At 39.2% G+C, this 19,254-nt stretch overlaps 1 protein-coding gene across 1 annotated transcript; it reads right to left on the reverse strand.

Moving 5' to 3' along the window:
* Window positions 1-2,073: 2,073 nt before the first annotated feature.
* lcat (lecithin-cholesterol acyltransferase) lies at window positions 2,074-15,737 on the reverse strand. The gene is made up of 7 exons (XM_088339649.1): window positions 15,389-15,737; window positions 12,262-12,418; window positions 11,939-12,054; window positions 8,451-8,546; window positions 7,989-8,213; window positions 4,810-5,005; window positions 2,074-2,575 (listed from the first exon to the last, which is right to left on the reverse strand). The coding sequence occupies exons 1-7, from the start codon at window positions 15,543-15,545 to the stop codon at window positions 2,212-2,214; spliced, it is 1,311 nt and encodes a 436-aa protein (XP_088195775.1). The 5' UTR covers window positions 15,546-15,737; the 3' UTR covers window positions 2,074-2,211.
* Between the last annotated feature and the right edge of the window lie 3,517 nt (window positions 15,738-19,254).

The following is a 19,254-nucleotide window of genomic DNA, read 5'->3' on the forward strand; positions in this document are numbered from 1 at the left end:
GTGTAGTCCAAAAGTAATTGAAAGTAATCAAGTTAAAGTAACCCTACCCAACCCTGCTGTCAAATCCCGCAGCATGCTGTGGTAGCATACCTGTCAATCTGAAATTGTGAATGTGTTTAATTGCTGTTAAAAGTGTCGACAAAAAAAGGTTCAAACCTCATATTGTTAGAAAATTATATTTTTAAAAAAAGCTGCGGTCAATCATGGACAATTTATCACATCCACTACCAATGTTTCCTGTAATTTACCACGGGTCTGACCGTTCACACAAAGTCGGTGAGCAACGCTTGAAACAACAGTGAGCAACCATAATCCCAAGTGTGGCAAGATAATTAATTGTCCAAATCTTGACATCAAGTTTCCCGCAATGCAAAATTATTTTTCTCTTTTGAATGAATTGACTCATGTACTATTGCAAAGGTTGTACAGCCTACAAACGTCATTTGTTTTTACAATTCTTTCACAAGATATCCATTTATTTTTATTTCCTGATATATTTTGTCGCATAATATTAACTATTTTGGGGGCTTATTTAGTCGGTTGCAAGATACAGAACTGTACATTTTTTAGTGGAAGTACAATGTTGGCAACATGATTCACTTGATATAATTGGAAATTATTTGAATGCAACACAAACTTTTTCTTTTTTTTTCCGTGTTTTTTTTTCTACATTCCTTTAAAAAAATCTCATTGTGTTTATTTTTTCCGAGCTGTTACTTTTTTCTTTTTGTTCTGTATTTACTTTTTTCCTACATTTCTTTTTTTTTACGCCTTTTTTCTAAATTTTTCCTTCTTTTTTTTATCTTCCTTATGTTTCTTTTTTTCTCAGCTTTCCACTACTTTTTCATTTTGGTATTTTTTTCTTTTTTGTTCTATTCCCCCCTTCCTTTAAGTTATTTTGTGCATAATTTTACATAATATTTGGTCATGTTGGGATTAAAGAAGCAAAAACAACCTGAAGAGCCATTTAGGACCCGAAAGAGCCGGTTCATTTTAGTGAGCCGGTTCTCGACAAACTCTACTAACTTTACTCAACTTCGTTCTACTTCGACTCGACTTCAAAATACCGCATTTACGACACAGCATCAGGGGAACCCGTGTATTTTGACCTTCATGCACTGTAACTTTGACTTAAGTGGCTTCTTAATTAGTAATTTTGAGCCCTCATTTTTGTGCGCTGGCTAGATTTTCTTGTGCGCTGATAATGTGCGAGCAGTGCGCAATTGCGCACGCGCGCAGCTTAGAGGGAACACTGTCCACTACACAGCATTATCTCCAGACAGAAGAGCAGCTTCAGCGACAGACTGCTGTCACAGTCTTGTACCATGGACAGACTGAGGAGATATTTTCTTCCTCATGCCATGAGGCTCTTCAAGTCCACCCAGCGGAGTAAAGGCCCACATTAAACCACACCCCCCACATTGCATATTACCGTATTTTTATTGCAGTGTGTATTCTGTGTAGCACTATTTAGATATTCTATATAACACGCTACATTGGGTATTAACAAGTCACATTGGGTATTTGTGTATTGTATTCTTTTTGCTTTATTATTGTTTTGTTCTCCAGCGCAGGGATGCTGCTGGAAGTGTGAATTTCCCTGCGGGGATGAATAAAGTATCTATCTGTCTATCTATCTATCTATCTATCTATCTATCTATCTATCTATCTATCTATCTATCTATCTATCTATCTATCTATCCATCCATCCATCCATCCATCCATCCATCCATCTATCTATCTATCTATCTATCTATCTATCTATCTATCTATCTATCTATCTATCTATCTATCTATCTATCTATCTATCTATCTATCTATCTATCTATCTATCTATCTATCTATCTATCTATCTATCTATCTATCTATCTATCTATCTATCTATCTATCTATCTATCTATCTATCTATCTATCATACAAAGTAAATAGTTAAACATGCCCCAAAAAGAAAAAAATAGATACTTTCAATTTTGTGTAGACCTTATTTTAAATAAACATATAATCCCAGTAACGCAAAGTGTCAAAGTGGTTTGCAGTGGATGAATCTGTGTTGCACAATAAAACAAGACAAGATTGTATTGTTACTTTCAAAGTCTGTATTACAACATTGTATTGGAACATTATATTCATAAAAGCAAATTGAAATACTACAATAAACACCAAATAAGCATTAAAAATGTTATGTTAAAAAAAGATCCACATTTATAAACCTCAGCTCTGTCCAGACCTAACATCAACTTCCTTGGGCATCTCTGATTTGCCCTCTAAGATTTGCTGTATTTGATGAAGCACATTTTCATTGAACACAATATCCAGATGTGGCAATCCTCTGTATTCCGTAATATGCACAGGCTTCTCCTGCTGTCCTACCCAATTTTTGCACAGACTCATGCTTTGGCTTCCCACGGTGTCGTCGCCATCGTCGTACAAAAAGTTGATGGGGTCTGCGTTGGGGAAGCCTTCGTCGTAAATTTGTGTAACTGGAGTTGGTAGTCCAACGCCGTACATACACCACACCTCTACACCAGGTGCGAGGAGATCACCAGTCAGGTTTTTGGTGTCTTCCCGCATATACCTGAAACCAATCAAATAATAGTCAGTTTTAATGTAGTGGGTTATATTGTTTTCCTAATTTCTGAGGGTGCTTTTTAAAGTGGATACCCCATGTTACTCAACCTAAACAGTCCAAATATTGACTTATCATAGTTGCTTTAAAACAGGTACCAAAAAGTAACTCTTGTTTTTTGTTTGACTGTTCTCGTCTTGCCCATCGTCTCGGTCACTGGTAACAGACGACAACGTCATCGTAGATTGCTCATATTGTCGCGGTATTCTACATAGTCTGTCGTGTATACCTGTTTCATAAGATTTGTTATCACTTAATAAGGTGAATTGGAATTATTAAAATGGGGAGCAATTCGCTGGGGTTGACATGTGTGGCAGACATAGTAGAGATTGGTCGCAAATAAATCGAAAAGTAATCAATTGAACCAAAAACGGCTAGTTTAGCATGGACAATACTGCAACAGTGCTCTCATCTCTCATCAACCGTACCGCTTATCCTCATTAGGGTCGCGGGGGGCTGGAGCCCATCCCAGGCATCCCTGGGCAGTGGGCAGGGGACACCCTGAACTGGTTGCCAGCCAATCGCAGGGCACACAGGGACAGACCACTCATTCGCTCATTCACCCCTAGGGACAATTTGGACCGGCCAATTCACCTGAAATGCATGTTTTTGGAACGTGGGAGGAAACCCACGCAAGCACGAGGAGAACATACAAACTCCGCACAGAAAGTCTGGAGCTGGATTTGAACCCATGACAGGTTCCCATGACATGAACTGTGCCGCACAAGCGCTAACCACTGCTCCGCCGTACTGCCCTGCAACAGTGCTCTTTTGTGGCCAATTTATGATAATTAACTAAAGGTAACAAATGAAAAAACGTTGTTGTTTTAATTCAAAGTTAAGGGAAAGTCTGGTTTTCGAATATGAAGGTTTTTAATTCAAATTAATTGGTTTTTTTTTGTGGGGGGGGGTGGTTTGGGTATTGTATTTTAAAATCCCTCTTAACTAGAGTGAGGATTTGTTCGAGATGACTACTCAAGAATCGAGTATTTGGATTAGTATCGGTCTGAGGAAAAGCGTTATTAGATTTTTCCAATCACTTTGGGTCAGCAGCAATGTTCCCTCTAATTTTCCACGGGTCTGAGCGTTCACACAAAGTCAGTGAGCAACGCTTGAAACAACAGTGAGCAACAGCAATCCCAAGTGTGGCAACTAATCCATTATCAAACATGTCCAAAACTTGACATCAAGTTCCATTTTGCTGAGTTTCCGGCAATGCAAAATTCTTTTTCACTTTTGAATGAATTGACTCATGTACTATTGCAAAGGTTGTACAGCCTACAAACGTCGTTTGTTCTTACAATTCTTTCACAAGATATCCATTTCTTTTTATTTCCTGATATATTTTGTCGCATAATATTAACATTTTTGGGGGCTTATTTAGTCGGTTGTAAGATACAGAACTGTACTTAATCACATTTTTTACTGGAAGTACAATGTTGGCAACAAGAGTCACTTGATATAATTATTTGAATGCAACACAAACTTTTTCTTCTTTTTTCCGTGTTTTTTTTCTACTTTTTTTTTAATTCCTTTAAAAAAAATCTCATTGTGTATATTTTTTCCGAGCTGTTACTTTTTTCTTTTTGTTCTCTATTTACTTTTTTCCTACATTTCTTTCTTTTCTTTTTTTCTGGCTTTCTTTTTAAAATTTTCCTTCTTTTTTTCTCTTCCTTTTGTTTTGTTTTTTTTCTCAGCTTTTCACTACTTTTTCATTTTGGTGTTTTTTTTTCTTTTATGTTCTATTCCCCCCTTCCTTTAAGTCATTTTGTGCATAATTTTACATAATATTTGCTCATGTTGGGATTAAAGAAGCAAAAACAACCTGAAGAGCCGTTTAGGACCCTTTTAGTGAGCCGAGCCGAAGAAGCCAGTTCTCGACTAAATCTACTAACTTTACTCAACTTCGTTCTACTTCGACTCGACTTCAAAATACCGCATTTAGGACACAACGTCAGGGGAACCCGAGTATTTTTACCTTCATGCACTGTAACTTTGAGTTAAGTTGTTTCTTAATTAGTAATTTTGAGCCCTCATTTTTGTGCACTGGCTAGATTTTCTTGTGCGCTGAGAATGTGCGAGCAGTGCGCCATTGCGCACACGCGCAGCTTAGAGGGAACACTGGTCAACAGTACAGCTAATAGAAAAAAAAAAAGCATTCTCTAAGTACAGTTTAAATTTACCAGCCATCCTCAAAATCGATGTCTTGGAAAAACCGCTTAAAGTCTTCACTTGTGTAGTTAAAAGTTGGCGTTGATACAAAGACATGGTCTCTAGGCCACGCCTTTTCCGTAGGCAACATCCAAGGATTTGTTGTAGTCATCCTTTGCTCCTCTCGAATCTTGATGTTGGAAATCATTGGTATGCCATCATTTTCACCTAAACAAGAACACATAATGATTGTATCTACAACCTGAATTGCAGCAAAACACATCAGGTCAATGATAGGCCGATTAGCCTTCTTAGTGTTTGTTCAAACAGTTTTGGGAAGGTTGTAGCTAATGTGTCATCTCAAAGTAGGTGATATGAACCCATTAGTTTTGGTTCAAGTCAATATATTCCACAGAAAGTGTCATGATTACCTAAATGGAGCCACCTGGGGTAATCATCTGACACGCTGGAATGCGCTCCCTGATTGGTTTGTGTTCCCTTTTTAAGCACGCTACGCGGAGACCTCTTCGTCTGAGGATACTTCTGTACCCCGTATGACTCCCCCGATTACATGTGCCTTCTTGTTTACCTGATTCTGCCTGCCTGCCTCCGATCCGACCTGCTTCCGTCCCACGCTACGATCTTCTCTTCAGTCTCGGTAAACTTGACCTGCTTCCGTCCCACGCTACGATCTTCTCTCCAGTCCTGGTAAACTCGACCTGCCTCCGTCCCACGCTACGATTGGCTACGTCTTCCGAAGTTGTCTTCACGGTGTTGCTGCTGCTGACGTTCGACGGTCATCGCGTCTCTCGCTAACCCTTACGCTTCCCCAAATAAAGAATTGTACGAACGCTCTGGGGTCTCCTGCTCTGTTCTGGTCCTCGTGACAGAAAGCGCATACTTCAATCAAGAACATTTAGCTTTTTCTAAATACAAAAGTCTGATTTCCTAGAAGACCATGTATGATTTTACTTTTGATCTCATTTAGGGGAATTACTTAATTTTCCTTCTTTTTTTCATGACCTCATGTGTAGTCACTTCTCAAGGTTTCTTCATTTTCCCTCATGTTGAGGTTTTTGAGTTTTTCCTTGCCCTCATGTAGGTTTCAGATCAGGGGGTGCTGTAATAATAGTCTGTGGTTTGCAATAATCTGTGGTTTGTGCAGCCCTTTGAGACTCTTTGTAATTAAGGGCTAAATAATCATGACTTGACTTAATGAATGAAGTTCTAAATACATTGAAAACCCATCTTTATAAGATGAACAGTTATGAAAGAGTTCTTTCATTAAGATTCACTGCTCTGCACGCAGTCTGCAAACAAGTGTTTTAATCACAACACAATATGTAACTTTTTTTCTACAAAATATTATCATTATTATAATTAATTTAAGGTTTGAGAAGTCGCTGCTAACATAAAGTTGCTTCAAGAGTGCCATTCTGAGAGACCTCCGCGGCCACAATTGGACAATCGTTGTTTGCTCCATGATGTGTTCCCCCTATGCATCAGCATATGTATATTTATTTTGATTCATTATAGCTAAGTCTGCTGCTAAGATAATGTTATATGGTCCATTCAGTATTGGAGCTCTTGCATTATGTTTCGAAATGACACATTTTCATATAATGAATGAACTGATAACCATACCAATGTACTGGTATTATAGTTATTATAGTTAGTTGTCATGGACAAAAAAAGTATTGATTGATTAATTAAAAACGTCAAGCTCTGGTCACTCCAACATTACATTTTGGAGATGTGTTTTCTGGAGCTGTACTGCGTTCTAGAAATTGCAAACAAAAATACAGTAAAAATACACATAACAATAATGGGTTTTGTGAGCTTGTGGGCTTTATAAATATTAATGCAGTAAAAAAGTTATGGATTAGAGATCTTTCTCTCTCTCTCTCTCTCTCTCTCTCTAGAAGCAGAATTTGATCAGTTATGACTAGTAAAGAAACTGATCTTGCTTTTCTAATTGTAATTATCATTAATTTTTTTCTAGCATCTGACTATGTGCGTATAGAACAAATTTAAGCCCTCACTTTAAAAAAAAAAATAAATTACAGGGGTACAGTAGTACCTCTTCATACGAGCTTAATTTGTTCCAAGATCAGGCTGATGGCTCGAGTTTTTTACCATACCAGCTCAGTAGCCTAGATGGTAAGGCGCCCGCTTTGAGACTGGGAGGTCGGTGATTCGCGCCCCGGCCGAGTCATTCCTAAGACTTAAAAAGTGGTCGGCGGCGCCCTCTGTTGGCTGCGGCTGCATCGGCTCGCTACAACGGGTCAGGTGCAATCGACATTTCGTTCTGTGTACATTGTTACACAGAATGACAATACAAGGAAATTATTATTATTATTATTTTTAAAGTTGCCCAAACTGAAAAATGAAAAACTAATTGGTCTGTTCCCAACCTTCCAAAAGCATCAAACTTAACCCTAAGTAGCTATAAAACACATCTTCTGTATCACTTCAAATACATTCAAATAGTAATTAAACATTGAAAATACAGTCATAAGATTCAAAAAAATTATATTAAGGAAACAAAATGTGAGTTTATTATGAGGGGGTTGCCGTAAACGAGGTGTGGGCGTGGTGTGGGGCGAGTGACTGTGCGAGGACGAGACTCTTGATGAAACGTTAGCAATTACTGTAAGCTTAAATTAAAGTTACTGTAGCATTCCGTTTTTTGCTCTTTTAGCTCCGGTCAAGTCAAGCCAAATTTATTTATATAGCCCTTAATCACAAACATGTCTCAAAGGACTGCACAGGATTACAATGACACAATGACCTGATCTTAAACCAACATGCGGGCAAGGAACAACTCAAATCCTCAGCGTGAGGAAAAAGAGAAACCTTGAGAAGGGACCTCACAATGCTTTCCTTTTCTAAAGGTCTTTTAAAGAAAGACTGATTCAAGAATATTTGTCTCTGCCTCCCTTCCAAAATGATAAGGAAGTACGTAAGGCAAGTATCATTAAAAAGAGCTGTAGCGCAACCAAGGAGCAGTCTCGAGCGGTGAGATCCCTCTAGTGGTAGCCACTGGGACTGCTCATGACTTGGATTTTCCATTGCATGTGGAGCAAGGTTTTTTTCCCAAATAAATCTCTTATATTGAAATTCTCGTGTTTTTAGTTGCTCATACCTAAAGCTATGACTGTGTTCACTTTTTAATTTAATGACATTTTTGACGGTGTGCAAATTAGCGTACCTGACGCCATGACTCGCATGACTTTAACAGCGCCCCCCCATGGAGCCGCAAGGGAAATGAAGCCCCGAATATACTTGTCCTTCCATTCTTGAGGCTGTTGATTGAGGAAGTAAAGGACATAATGGCAGCCCATGCTGTGTCCCAACAGGTAAACGGGCTCCTGGTACTGCTCGTACATTTGCTCCACCAAATCCTTCAGCTTCATTAAATATTCTGCATTCTCATCTGCAAGGAGAGCAAAGATAGACGCTCACATTGATTTCTCATCATCGTCACAGAAATTCCTCTCTTCTTCTTTTTTTTTTGCTTGCACATATGCTCATGATATCGTTGGATGGAAATTAATATCTTATTTTCAAGCATAAGAATAAAGAATAAGACGGTATAAAGCATCAATTTACTTGAATCTCCAAAACAAACACAATATTGTGCAATAGACAACATGTATCTCTTATAACTTACTAGGAGTTAGTCTCCAATCATATGGTGCTCCACGGACAGTCTCGTTTCGAGTGTAGCCAACGTTGACTAGATGCTGCACCATTGTATGAAAGTAGCCTGCAAAACACAGTCTAACCTCAGTTAATGTACTTCAACTTCATATAAACACAGACTAAGATCACTGTTTTCACCAGGAAGTGGCATCTGGGTAATCACCAATGCTCCCTCTAATTTTCCACAGGTCTGAGCATTCACACAAAGTCGGTGAGCAACGCTTGAAACAACAGTGAGCAACAGCAATCCCAAGTGTGGCAACTAAGTCATTATCAAACATGTCCAAAACTTGACATCAAGTTATATTTTGCTGAGTTTCCGGCAATGCAAAAAAATTAGTCGGTTGCACGATACACAACTGTATTTGATCACATTTTTGAGTGGAAGTACAACGTTGGCTGTCATGTCCAGCATGGTCGCCGTGGCGACTGGCTGGCCCCGCCCCCTGGGCACCGGTGTAGCAGATCGTCTAATTTGCTTGTGTGCTTCTTAAAGGCGGGTTTTGGGGATTGCCGGTTGCTGGTTCATTGCGTTTTCTGTTCTGCATTAATCTGTTCTGTTGAAACCTGTGTTTGCCCGTTCTGAGTAAAAGCCTGTTTTGTGAGTATTCCTACTCTGAGTTTCTGTTTGCCTGTAAGCCTGTTTTTGTTTTGTTTTGTCCCTGAGTGTTGGACAACTTTTATTTTGCTTAAAAAAAGTAACTGATCGTTAACGCGAATGAGTTCACCCTTCCTGCCTCCTGCCTCCATTCTGGTCCGGTCCCATGACAGTTGGCAACAAGATTGACTTGGTATAATTGGAAATTATTTTAATGCAACACAAACTTTTTATTCTTTTTCCCTGTTTTTCTATTTATTTTAATTCCTTTTTTGTTTCTTTCTTTTCCTTTTTTTGGCTTTTTTTCTGAATTTTTCCTTCTTTTTTCACTCCTTTTACATTTTGGTATTTTCTTCTTTTTTGTTCTATTCCCCCTTCCTTTAAGGCATTTTGTGCATAATTGTACATAATATTTGGTCATATAGGGATGAAAGAAGCAAAAACACCCTGAAGAGCCGTTTAGGACCCAAAAGAGCCGGTTCCTTTTGGTGAGCCGAGCCGAAGAAGCCGGTTCTCCAAAAACTGCGCTGGATAGATTTTCTTGTGTGCTGAGAATGTGCGGGCAGTGCGCACGCGCGCAGTTTAGAGGGAACATTGGTAATCACTCATACGTTTTTGTAATTTTCTAGGACAATTAAGAATCAAAACAATGGAAAGTGTTGGGGTGTTTTATATTGGTGGTATCATGTTTTTAGCACTGACATATGAAATCAATAACATGTGCACTGTTTAGTGTCTTCACATACTGTACATCAATTCTTATTAAAGCCCCTGAATATATCTTTTTAGAACTATAAATAAGATTTAACTGCTTAAAGCCCTTTTCATTTTGTGATTGGCTGAGCCTATGAAGGCCTAACTCAGAATAATTCAAAGCATAGTAAACAGCATAGTCATAACATAGGAATAACATAATAACAATTGATATTTCAGAAATATTCATTAAAGGGACCTTGTGTGTTATATAGTGCAGGGGTCTCCAACGTGGTGCCTCTAGGCACAAGCTATCCCCTAAGAACACCTGACAGGATCTGAAAAATAGCTCACCAATGATGGGCCATTGTGATTTTTCAGGAAATTTATTCCTAACTTGTACGATTTTTAGTAGTTGACTGAGCAGATTTTAACCCAACTTCTAATAAGTAAAACATGGTAATAACATACTAATGTAACGGGTGTAATAATAACTTTAGTTTAATTGAAATTCCTGCTGAAATATGTGTATAGTTTTTGGTAAGTGTCCCGCAATGATGAGTCCAACAGTGCCACCTGCTGGTATGGGGTAGGGTTTGGTTTTGGCTTCTGACATGTGACCGGGAGGCGGGGTTTGTTGGCAGTCTACAGAGAGAGCTGCCAACGGTAAGACACATCTTTTGGTGCTCCACAAAAGAAGTTAATTTCAAACATTATAACCACAGCTGACAGATCTCTCAACATGCACAGTAATGTGATTGATGTTGTCAAGCTGTTTGGATTTATTTTTGTTTTTGTTTCTGTTGTGCTAAAATGTTAATTCCCTCTATAGAGATCAAAGAGATCAAAGCCAGCAGAGAAGCTAATGTTGTGACTCATTTCATCTGCAGGTAAATTGTATCTTGTTAAAATGGATGTAAAAATGTATTGTGATATTCTAAAATGTATTTTATGTAAATTGAAAAGCAAGCTCTTTGATATGCTTTGAGCAGTCTACAGAGAGAGCTGCCAACGAGATCAAAGAGATCAAAGCCAGCAGAGAAGCTAATGTTGTGACTCATTTCATCTGCAGAAACTGTAATAAAAAACCTCATCATCCAGTCCAGCGTGAATGTGGATCTTTGGTGGGACAGGTACACCGCGGTTACACTAACAACACAGTAATAACATAAGAAGTGGTCATTTTAGAAATGTATGTCAAACCAGTAGCTCTTTGTGCCGATCAGTAACAAAAAATGGCTCCCCGCTTTAAAAAGTTTAAAGGCCTCTGATTTTGCGCTTTCTAAAAAATTTTTTAACGATAAGCAAAAATACCTGAACTAGCATACAAACGTGTATTTTAGGAAACACTCGTAGGTTGAGAAATGTTGATTTATTTTATTTAACATGAGGCTCACCGGGAGGGGGCAGACAAGATTGTCCAGAATCTTGCTACTACAGGTATCTCCGAAAACAGAGAGCCTTGTGAAAGGATGTGAAAAATATGATGGGAAAATGGTGTTGTTTGTTCACTTTGAGTCTCCGTAGTTTTATATTATTTCTTGTGCTTTTTAGCACTGGTTTTCAGTTGCACCACACAATACAGAGGCATCTGGTGTTCAAATATCACAGTGTCCCTTTAAAGCCCTTCGCAATAATCTGTAACAAAGAAGCTGTGAGCTTCAAAAACATTGTTTACCCGTGACATATATTTTTATGGGGAGGCAGCACGGCGGCGCAGTGGTTGGCGCGTGTGCGGCACAGTTCTAAGGTCTTGGGCGCCTCCTGTGTGGGTTCAATTCCAGCTACCAGACTTCCTGTGCGGAGTTTGTATGTTCTCCCCGTGCTTTCGTGGGTTTCCTCCCACATTCCAAAGACATGCATTTCAGGTGGATTGGCCGGTCCAAATTGTCCCTAGGTGTGAATGGGCGAGCGAGTTGTCTGTCCCTGTGTGCCCTGCGATTGGCTGGCAACCAGTTCAGGGTGTCCCCTGCCCACTGCCCGATGATTGCTGGGATGGGCTCCAGCACCCCCGCAACCCTACTGAGGATAAGCGGTGCAGCTAATGAGATTAGATGAGATATATTTTTAGGGGAGTGTATTATGAAGGAAATCCAGTGTTTTTGACAGACAATCATAACACATTTATAGAATTTAACCAAGAAATAATAGTGTACTTATCTCACCAGCCAATCTGTTATTGTCAAGAAACTCAATAGGATAGGTTTGTCCGAACCCTGGCACTCGAACCTGCACTCCTGGGGAGTTGAATGATCGTCTTGCCGTCCTGTTGTAAACAAGTCTGAAAACGGCAAAGCACATCATGTTGAAAAAAAATGTTAAGCCTAGACCGCAAATGATAAAGCAGTATTTACCAAAACAAACAGTGCCATCAAAAATGTTCCGACTGATCGGCATTGATCACTAAACCCAAGTGAAAGTTTCTGCTTATTGATATTTTCCGCTTCTGCAGGCAGAGAGTGAATGAAAGTCATAACTCTACGGTTACCTAATGTTATCGATCCAGCAGTCGACACCAACGGGCATGAACATGTTGAGGTCAATCCACAAGGGGAACCAGTGATCTGTTTTCTTGTAGCACATCCAGTGGACCAGCTGTGGTTTGTCTATTTTGGCCTCCAAACGGTTCCCCAAATTTCCTGGAACTGCACAAACAATCGAGACATAAGCCTCGAAAAGTAAACAACAGGTTCCTCTTAGGCCTCTAAAATGTTTGTCGGAGTGTGTAACCGAAAATGGACAGAAGTAAACCCAACATTGTGAAACAGCAAAGGGCTTTCAGTATCAGCATGTTACATTATAGTAGAGTAAGAGCACATTGCATATCTGTCAGCCTCCATGACTAAATGCCTTTACAAAATGTTGTATTCTTCCTTACAAAATACAAAATAATCTTGCACCATATTTTTTTTTCAAACGTGTTTATTCATGTAGTTTAACATGTTATATTGTACATGTGTTTCGTTATATCATATATATTGTCAATTAACATTTTGTTATGAGATACTGAGTTGCTCGACATGAATGAGGTTTTTTATAAAAAAAGTTCAAAAATGAATTCGCTTGGACGTTCACTGTAGAAGGAAAAAATACATGCAAATATAATTAAGTAGAATAATACATTTTCTTATTCAAATTATGAATTCATTTTCTGCATTAAATTATTGTCGGAAATGTACTGATTAAAGGGATAACCACAAACCTGTCTTTTTTCATTTTCTCCTTTTGTACTTCCTTTTTTTCTTAACTTCGTTATACAACAATAATGATACGTAATATAATGCATCAAAGCAAGTGAGCCGTTTGAGAGCCGGCTCTCTTTAATGAGTTGAGCCGAAAAAGACGGTTCTCTAAAAAGAGACGTACTTCCTTTCACTACATAACTACCACATGAAATCCGATGTTTTTTAAGAGCAGATGTATTTCAAAGATGCATGCGCACAGTAGCATCAAACCGCTCGCTTCCATTTGCAACAAAAAAAACGATACCGAGATAGAGGCTACCGCGGCGAACATGACTTGATTGATTTGCCGTTTCGTCATAGTCGGTATATGGTACCCATAATTGATTAATTTGCGTTTTTCCGTACAGATTTTCTTGTACGTCGTACACGTCTTAAAATGCATAATAAACGCACTTTGTACGGCAAAAACGTACAGGTTGACAGGTATGACATTGATTGAAAGGTAGGCATGTATTTAACAATAAATAAAATCATACCAAATGTAAACAAACAGCTTAGACGGTGAACAGATTTGTTTTACTGAACCAAACGCCTTGCAGGCCCAGAACTCACAAATATTCCCTCTGGCACACTCCAAGCATCTTTATATTCTCAACATTTAACAACGGGACCTAAACACATAAATCTCATCCTAATCATGAGGTTAGCAACTACATATTCAAACTCCTATACTATAGTTCATAATCTACTTCTATTGACAATTTATATGGGGTCCCTTCAGTGCCAAAATTCTGTCCATGCGCCCAATGACATGCCTGTGATTGTGACGTGACTAGCTGTGTATATATGATAAGTGTCAATGCCAGCTGCCGTTGTATATGTGCATGTTAAGTTCCCACGTTTGGAGTTACTGTACTGCTAAAATACTTTTCATGAATGAAATTACTTTCCAACAGTGCCAAAATTCTGCCAATGTGTATTTTGACAGTGTCATGCCGAATCCTTTAGAGTTGCGTATCGTTACTGCACTGGTGGGCCGTGAGGGTCTGCAAGGCCTTCTTTGCTGGCCCAAAAAATATCTGAATCATGTGATGTTAATAACATTTTATCCATCAAAACGTATTAAATAACACTGTCAGCTTCCTTTCATTGCTTCTCCCTTGGTTGTGCTGTTTTTATTTGTATTCTATCATATTTACGCATTTAACCAATCACATTACAGCCATTAGTTGTTGCTAGGCTCAAAAATCTACCCAGAGTCCTTCACAAATAATCTTAAAGGTCGTGTCCGACAACAATAAGAAAAGACTGGTTGCCACAAACAGCCCAGGGACTGTCAACAGTGGAAAAGGGTGTCCAGAGTTGCATTCTCATTGGTGTCCCGATGACCCATGTTGTTATGGGATCCGTGAACGGTGAACCAGTAATATCATTCTTCGAGAGAGCTGTTGGTTAAGCCAATCAGATTCCGAGTTGGCGCGCCAGAGCCTTCTAGAAGGCCATGAGAAATTTCAACAGTTTTACAAACTATGATGGGTTATGGGGTGGTAATCCACAAAATCAATTACGACGCCAACAGACGTTAAACTTGAACACACGGAGCGTTACAAGGAAATATATTGCATTGATTCAAGAACAAAATGTTGGAAATGAAACGAAATGATCTGCATTTATATAACGCTTTTCAAGTCAATGAAGACCTCCAAAAGCACTCCATAATGTGCTTCACACTTACCCATTCACACACACATTCAAACACCAATAGCGGCCGTGCAGCCATGCAAAGCGCCAACCTGCTTATTGGGAGCATTAGGGGTTCAGTGTCTTACCCAAGGACACTTCGACATGTAACACGGAGGAGCTGGGATTCGAACCTATGATCTCTTGATCCCAAGACGAGCGCTCTACCTCCTGGCCTAATGAGGCCCGGATGTTGGACAACTCTAAAGCGCGTAAATTTTTTGCTTTTATCCTTTCCGCCACTTTCAGCCTAGAGGTAAGATCTAAAGCTCCAGCCATAGCCCGACCCGATCCAAATTTCGGGCCAAGCTTCTCTCTCGCTAACTTTTTTATTATCCGCCCATCATTGTTATTATTTATCTCTGTTTATGCAATCTTTTTAAACTCATTTTGATTAAAAAAAGACAGGCTTTATGGGAAGTACAGCTTTTTATCTATATCATGTTTATTTAGTCTTTCATTGGCCTATTTGGTATTGGAGTAATCCAAAAGTAATGTAAAGTAATCAAGTTACATTGCTGCAAAATTATGGTGTTTGGATTTCGCTAACGATTACATTTTTCAACAGATAACTAGTAACTGTATCAAAATACTTTTTTAAAGTAACCTTCCCAACGCTGGGTCATGTATTTTCCAAGGAGAATAATGTTTTCTCTCTAAACAAAATAAAGATGAGGTGAATAAACTTACCAAGGATGAGTGGAGGTGTGACGTTCATGAGGGTATGGTTGTGAGCTTTCGAATCAGGAGGAAAGACAACGTTGAGGATCCAGAAGCAAGAAGTTTGATGAAGTCCCAGCATAAGACCAAATGTCAACAAAAGCCATCTTTGTCCTGAAGAAGCCATCCTAAGTGTCCTTCTTCTGTGCTGCAGTGTTGGCCGATGTTTCTTCTGAAGCTTGGCAACACTATTGACAATGAACAAATCAAAAGTGGGAGGGGGGTTGGCTCTAGTGGACCAACCCACATGAATGAAACCAAATTTTATGAGCAGCCTTTACTTGTTGCGAACCTATGGCAAACCGAGTTTGAGGATTTAATAAACTGTTTAATAACCCCACGCGAGTTGTTTTTTTATTTCATCGGGAACACAGACGCACGTTCCCAGGACAAATAAACTCCAGTGTCTTCAGTGCAGTATTGATTTTCACTTATTTATTTGCGTGACTGACGACGAACCGGGCGGTTGTGACGAGGTTCAAGGAACGGAACACATAATTTGTTTAAATTCGTCATGGTATTGGTGTGACACAACATTGACTTTGTACTATATTTTAAAACTGGAGAGGGATGGGCTCCACCAGGCTGTACTTACCCAAGACACACCACAGGGAATGTTGCTCCAATGACCTGAAATACTGTATATACAGTTCAATTAGGAAAATCCTGTAATTTTAACACTTTCATATAGTCAATATTTTATATGCCAATACTAAGTTTGCGTTAAAAAAATTGGCGGACTATTCTCAGAAAGCCAAAATCAAAAGAAAGCATATTTGCATCCTGGTCATCATTGACAAGGTTGCAACCCGACTAGTTTGTCGTCGTAATCAACCTAAATGCTCATTTTTGATGCTCTGGGTCAATTGAAGTGTTCTATTTACAGATAACAAGGGTTGGGTAGGGTTACTTTAACTTGATTACTTTCAATTACTTTTGGATTACTCAAAACCCAAATATGCTAATAAAAGACAAAAGAAACTAAATATAAATAAAATGACTAAATTTTGTGCAGGCTTGGGAGTAACGGAATACATAGAACGGCAAAAATGATGTTGGCAAGCTGTTTAGATTTATTTTCATTTTGTTTCTGTGGCATTTTATGTTCGTTTTGCCGGAGATCAAAGAGATCAAAGCCAGGAGAGAAAGCTTACCACGTGTTGTGAGTCATCATTTTATTCATATTTAGTTTCTTTTGTCTTTTCTTAGCATATTTGGTATTGGAGTCATCCAAAACTAATTGAAAGTAATCCAGTTAAAGTAACCCTACCCAACCCTGGTGGTTAAGGGATCCAACCAACAAACCAATATTTAAAAAAGCAATCATTTCTGATGTGTCCTGTTCAATCCAGATCTGACCATTTTAAGGCTTCCCCTTTTTTTATCCGTTCTTTGTGTACACTTATGATAATCTATTTACCGGGGAGGGGTTAAATTATAGTACTACGTATAAGCTACATTTAATGCAAGTGGGGAAAGGATGAAGAAAGATGATGAAAGAAACGTCTGTGTTGTTTGCTTGGTAAATCAACTTGCTCACAGAAATGATCTATTTTTTTATTCTACATAGTCAAGTCAAGTCAAGTCATTTTTATTTGTATAGCCCTAAATCACGAAGAGTCTCAAAGGGCTTCACAGATTATTACATGATTGTCATGATTGCCAAAATGAAGACACCTGGGGCAATCGTTTGCCGCGCAGGAGCGCACTCTCTGATTGGCTGGCACTCCCCTATTAAGCTGTCAGCACCCAGGGCGAGTGTCAGACCGTACTTGTGTCTCTCTGTTGTGTTTCGCCAGATTACCAGTAGCAAAGACTTCTTCTGCTTGATTCCTGCCTGCCTCCTGTTTCGACCTGTTTCTGTCCCACGTTTACGATCTACTCTCCTGCCCTGGTCACCGACCTGCCCGCTAAAGTAGCCTAGATGGTAAGGCGCCCGCTTTGAGACTGGGAGGTCGGTGGTTCGCGCCCCGGCCGAGTCATTCCTAAGACTTAAAAAGTGGTCGGCGGCGCCCTCTGTTGGCTGCGGCTGCATCGGCTCGCTACAACGGGTCAAGGTGCAATCGACATTTCGTTCTGTGTACATTGTTACACAGAATGACAATACAAGGAAATTATTATTATTATTATTATTATTAAACTGTATCAATTCTGCCTACATGTCACGGAACTGCCATTCCGTCCGACGCTGCTGTTGACCGACAAACACCGGCGTCCAAAGCAAGCTCTGACAACTCATTCCAATAAAGATTCCTTTAAAACGAACGCAATTGGGTCCGAGATTCCGTCCTGGTTCCTGACACATAGCCTGCCTTGTTGTGAGTAAATAGGTGCCACTTTGTGATTGCAAGGTTTATTTTTCTGCTTTAAAAGGGAAATTTCAATCATTAATAGCGTAGGTGTTAGCTTATTCTTTCAATATGACTGTGTCACGGTTGCCATGGCGCCCAATTGGCCCAGCCTTGTGGCGCCAGCTGCGGCTTGTTAACAGATTGGCTTTCTGTCTACTTTAAGCTCAGCGCTGTCACGCTTCCCTTGTCAGCCCGTCAGCGAACTGCTGCCCCGCAAGACCGTGGGTTCTGACTCGGTCCTGTTTTCTTGTCGCTATTTTCCTGTCCGGTATTGTTCCTGTTTATTTTTGTTCTGTTTAATATCGGTTTCCAGTTTCGTTCCCCTCTATTTTTGTCTTGTCTATTATTCTCGCCAGTTTTCGTTCCTGTCTTGTTTGTTCTGTTTGTCAATATCCTTTTTCATTATCTATCCTGTATGTCTGTCCCGTCCTGTCCGGTATCTACCCCATCTGTCCGAAATGAACTCGGGCAATTGGAATCGATCTCGTCGGTCTCTGGCTTCCTGTCTTTTCACACCAGACCGCTGTCTAACGTGCATGACTCCCCATTTCCCGTAAAATAAAAGGCTTGTGTGAGAACGTCACGCATTTGGGTCCTGATCCGGTTCTGGTTCTTGACAGACTGCTGTAGTATTTTTCTTTGTTCTTCTAGTAGGATTTTTGTCTGTTTTTTTTTTGTTAGTACTGTATTTCTGTAGTATGATTTTTTTTTCAGGTAGTTCTGTATAATTCTCTGCGGTAGTATTTTTGTAGTACACTTAATATTTCTGTAGTAGGATTTCTGTAGTATTTATCTAATATTTTTGTACTATATTTTCCTAACTATTTCCATTGTATGGTTTTTGTTGAATTACTGGTTTGCAACGCGTCAATTTCCCCTTTAATCAGTGTTCAAACGTAGGATAGTCAAGTCAAGTCATGTTTATTTGTATAGCCCTAAATCACAAGAGGTCTCAAAGAGCTGTACAGACTACAGACTACTATTACAACATTCCCTGATCTAAAACCTACACGAAGGCAAGGAAAAACTCAAAATCCTCAACATGATTAAAATGAAGAAACCTAGAGAAGGGACCGCACATAAGGTAACCCCCCCTCCTAGGATGACCAGGCTGCAATGGATGTTGCAATAACAATAAAATTAATAATTAAATGTGAAATGTAAAATAAGTAAAAGCATACTATAATAATACCATAATAAACACGACAATGTCAATATATCTGGAAATGTAATCCCAGATATCATATATAATGCAAACACATATTTATTTTTCATTTATTTTATCACAAGTAAAACAACAGCGAGATGGCTTTTTTTCCATGTTCTCTGGTCAATCAATGTCAGTCAGCAAATACAGCTTTGGGAGTTGCTCTTAGCTTTGGCGACATCCAGTGGAGATGTTTAAAACTGCAGGTTACTGTTAAACGCTTATTTTTCTCCTGCGCTTATATTGACTTTTCCTTCGCCTTTTAATTATTCAAGAAC

This window comes from Urocampus carinirostris, chromosome 7 (genome assembly GCF_059441175.1).
Source record: "Urocampus carinirostris isolate Australia breed hairy pipefish chromosome 7, RoL_Ucar_1.0, whole genome shotgun sequence".
Lineage (NCBI taxonomy): Eukaryota > Metazoa > Chordata > Actinopteri > Syngnathiformes > Syngnathidae > Urocampus > Urocampus carinirostris.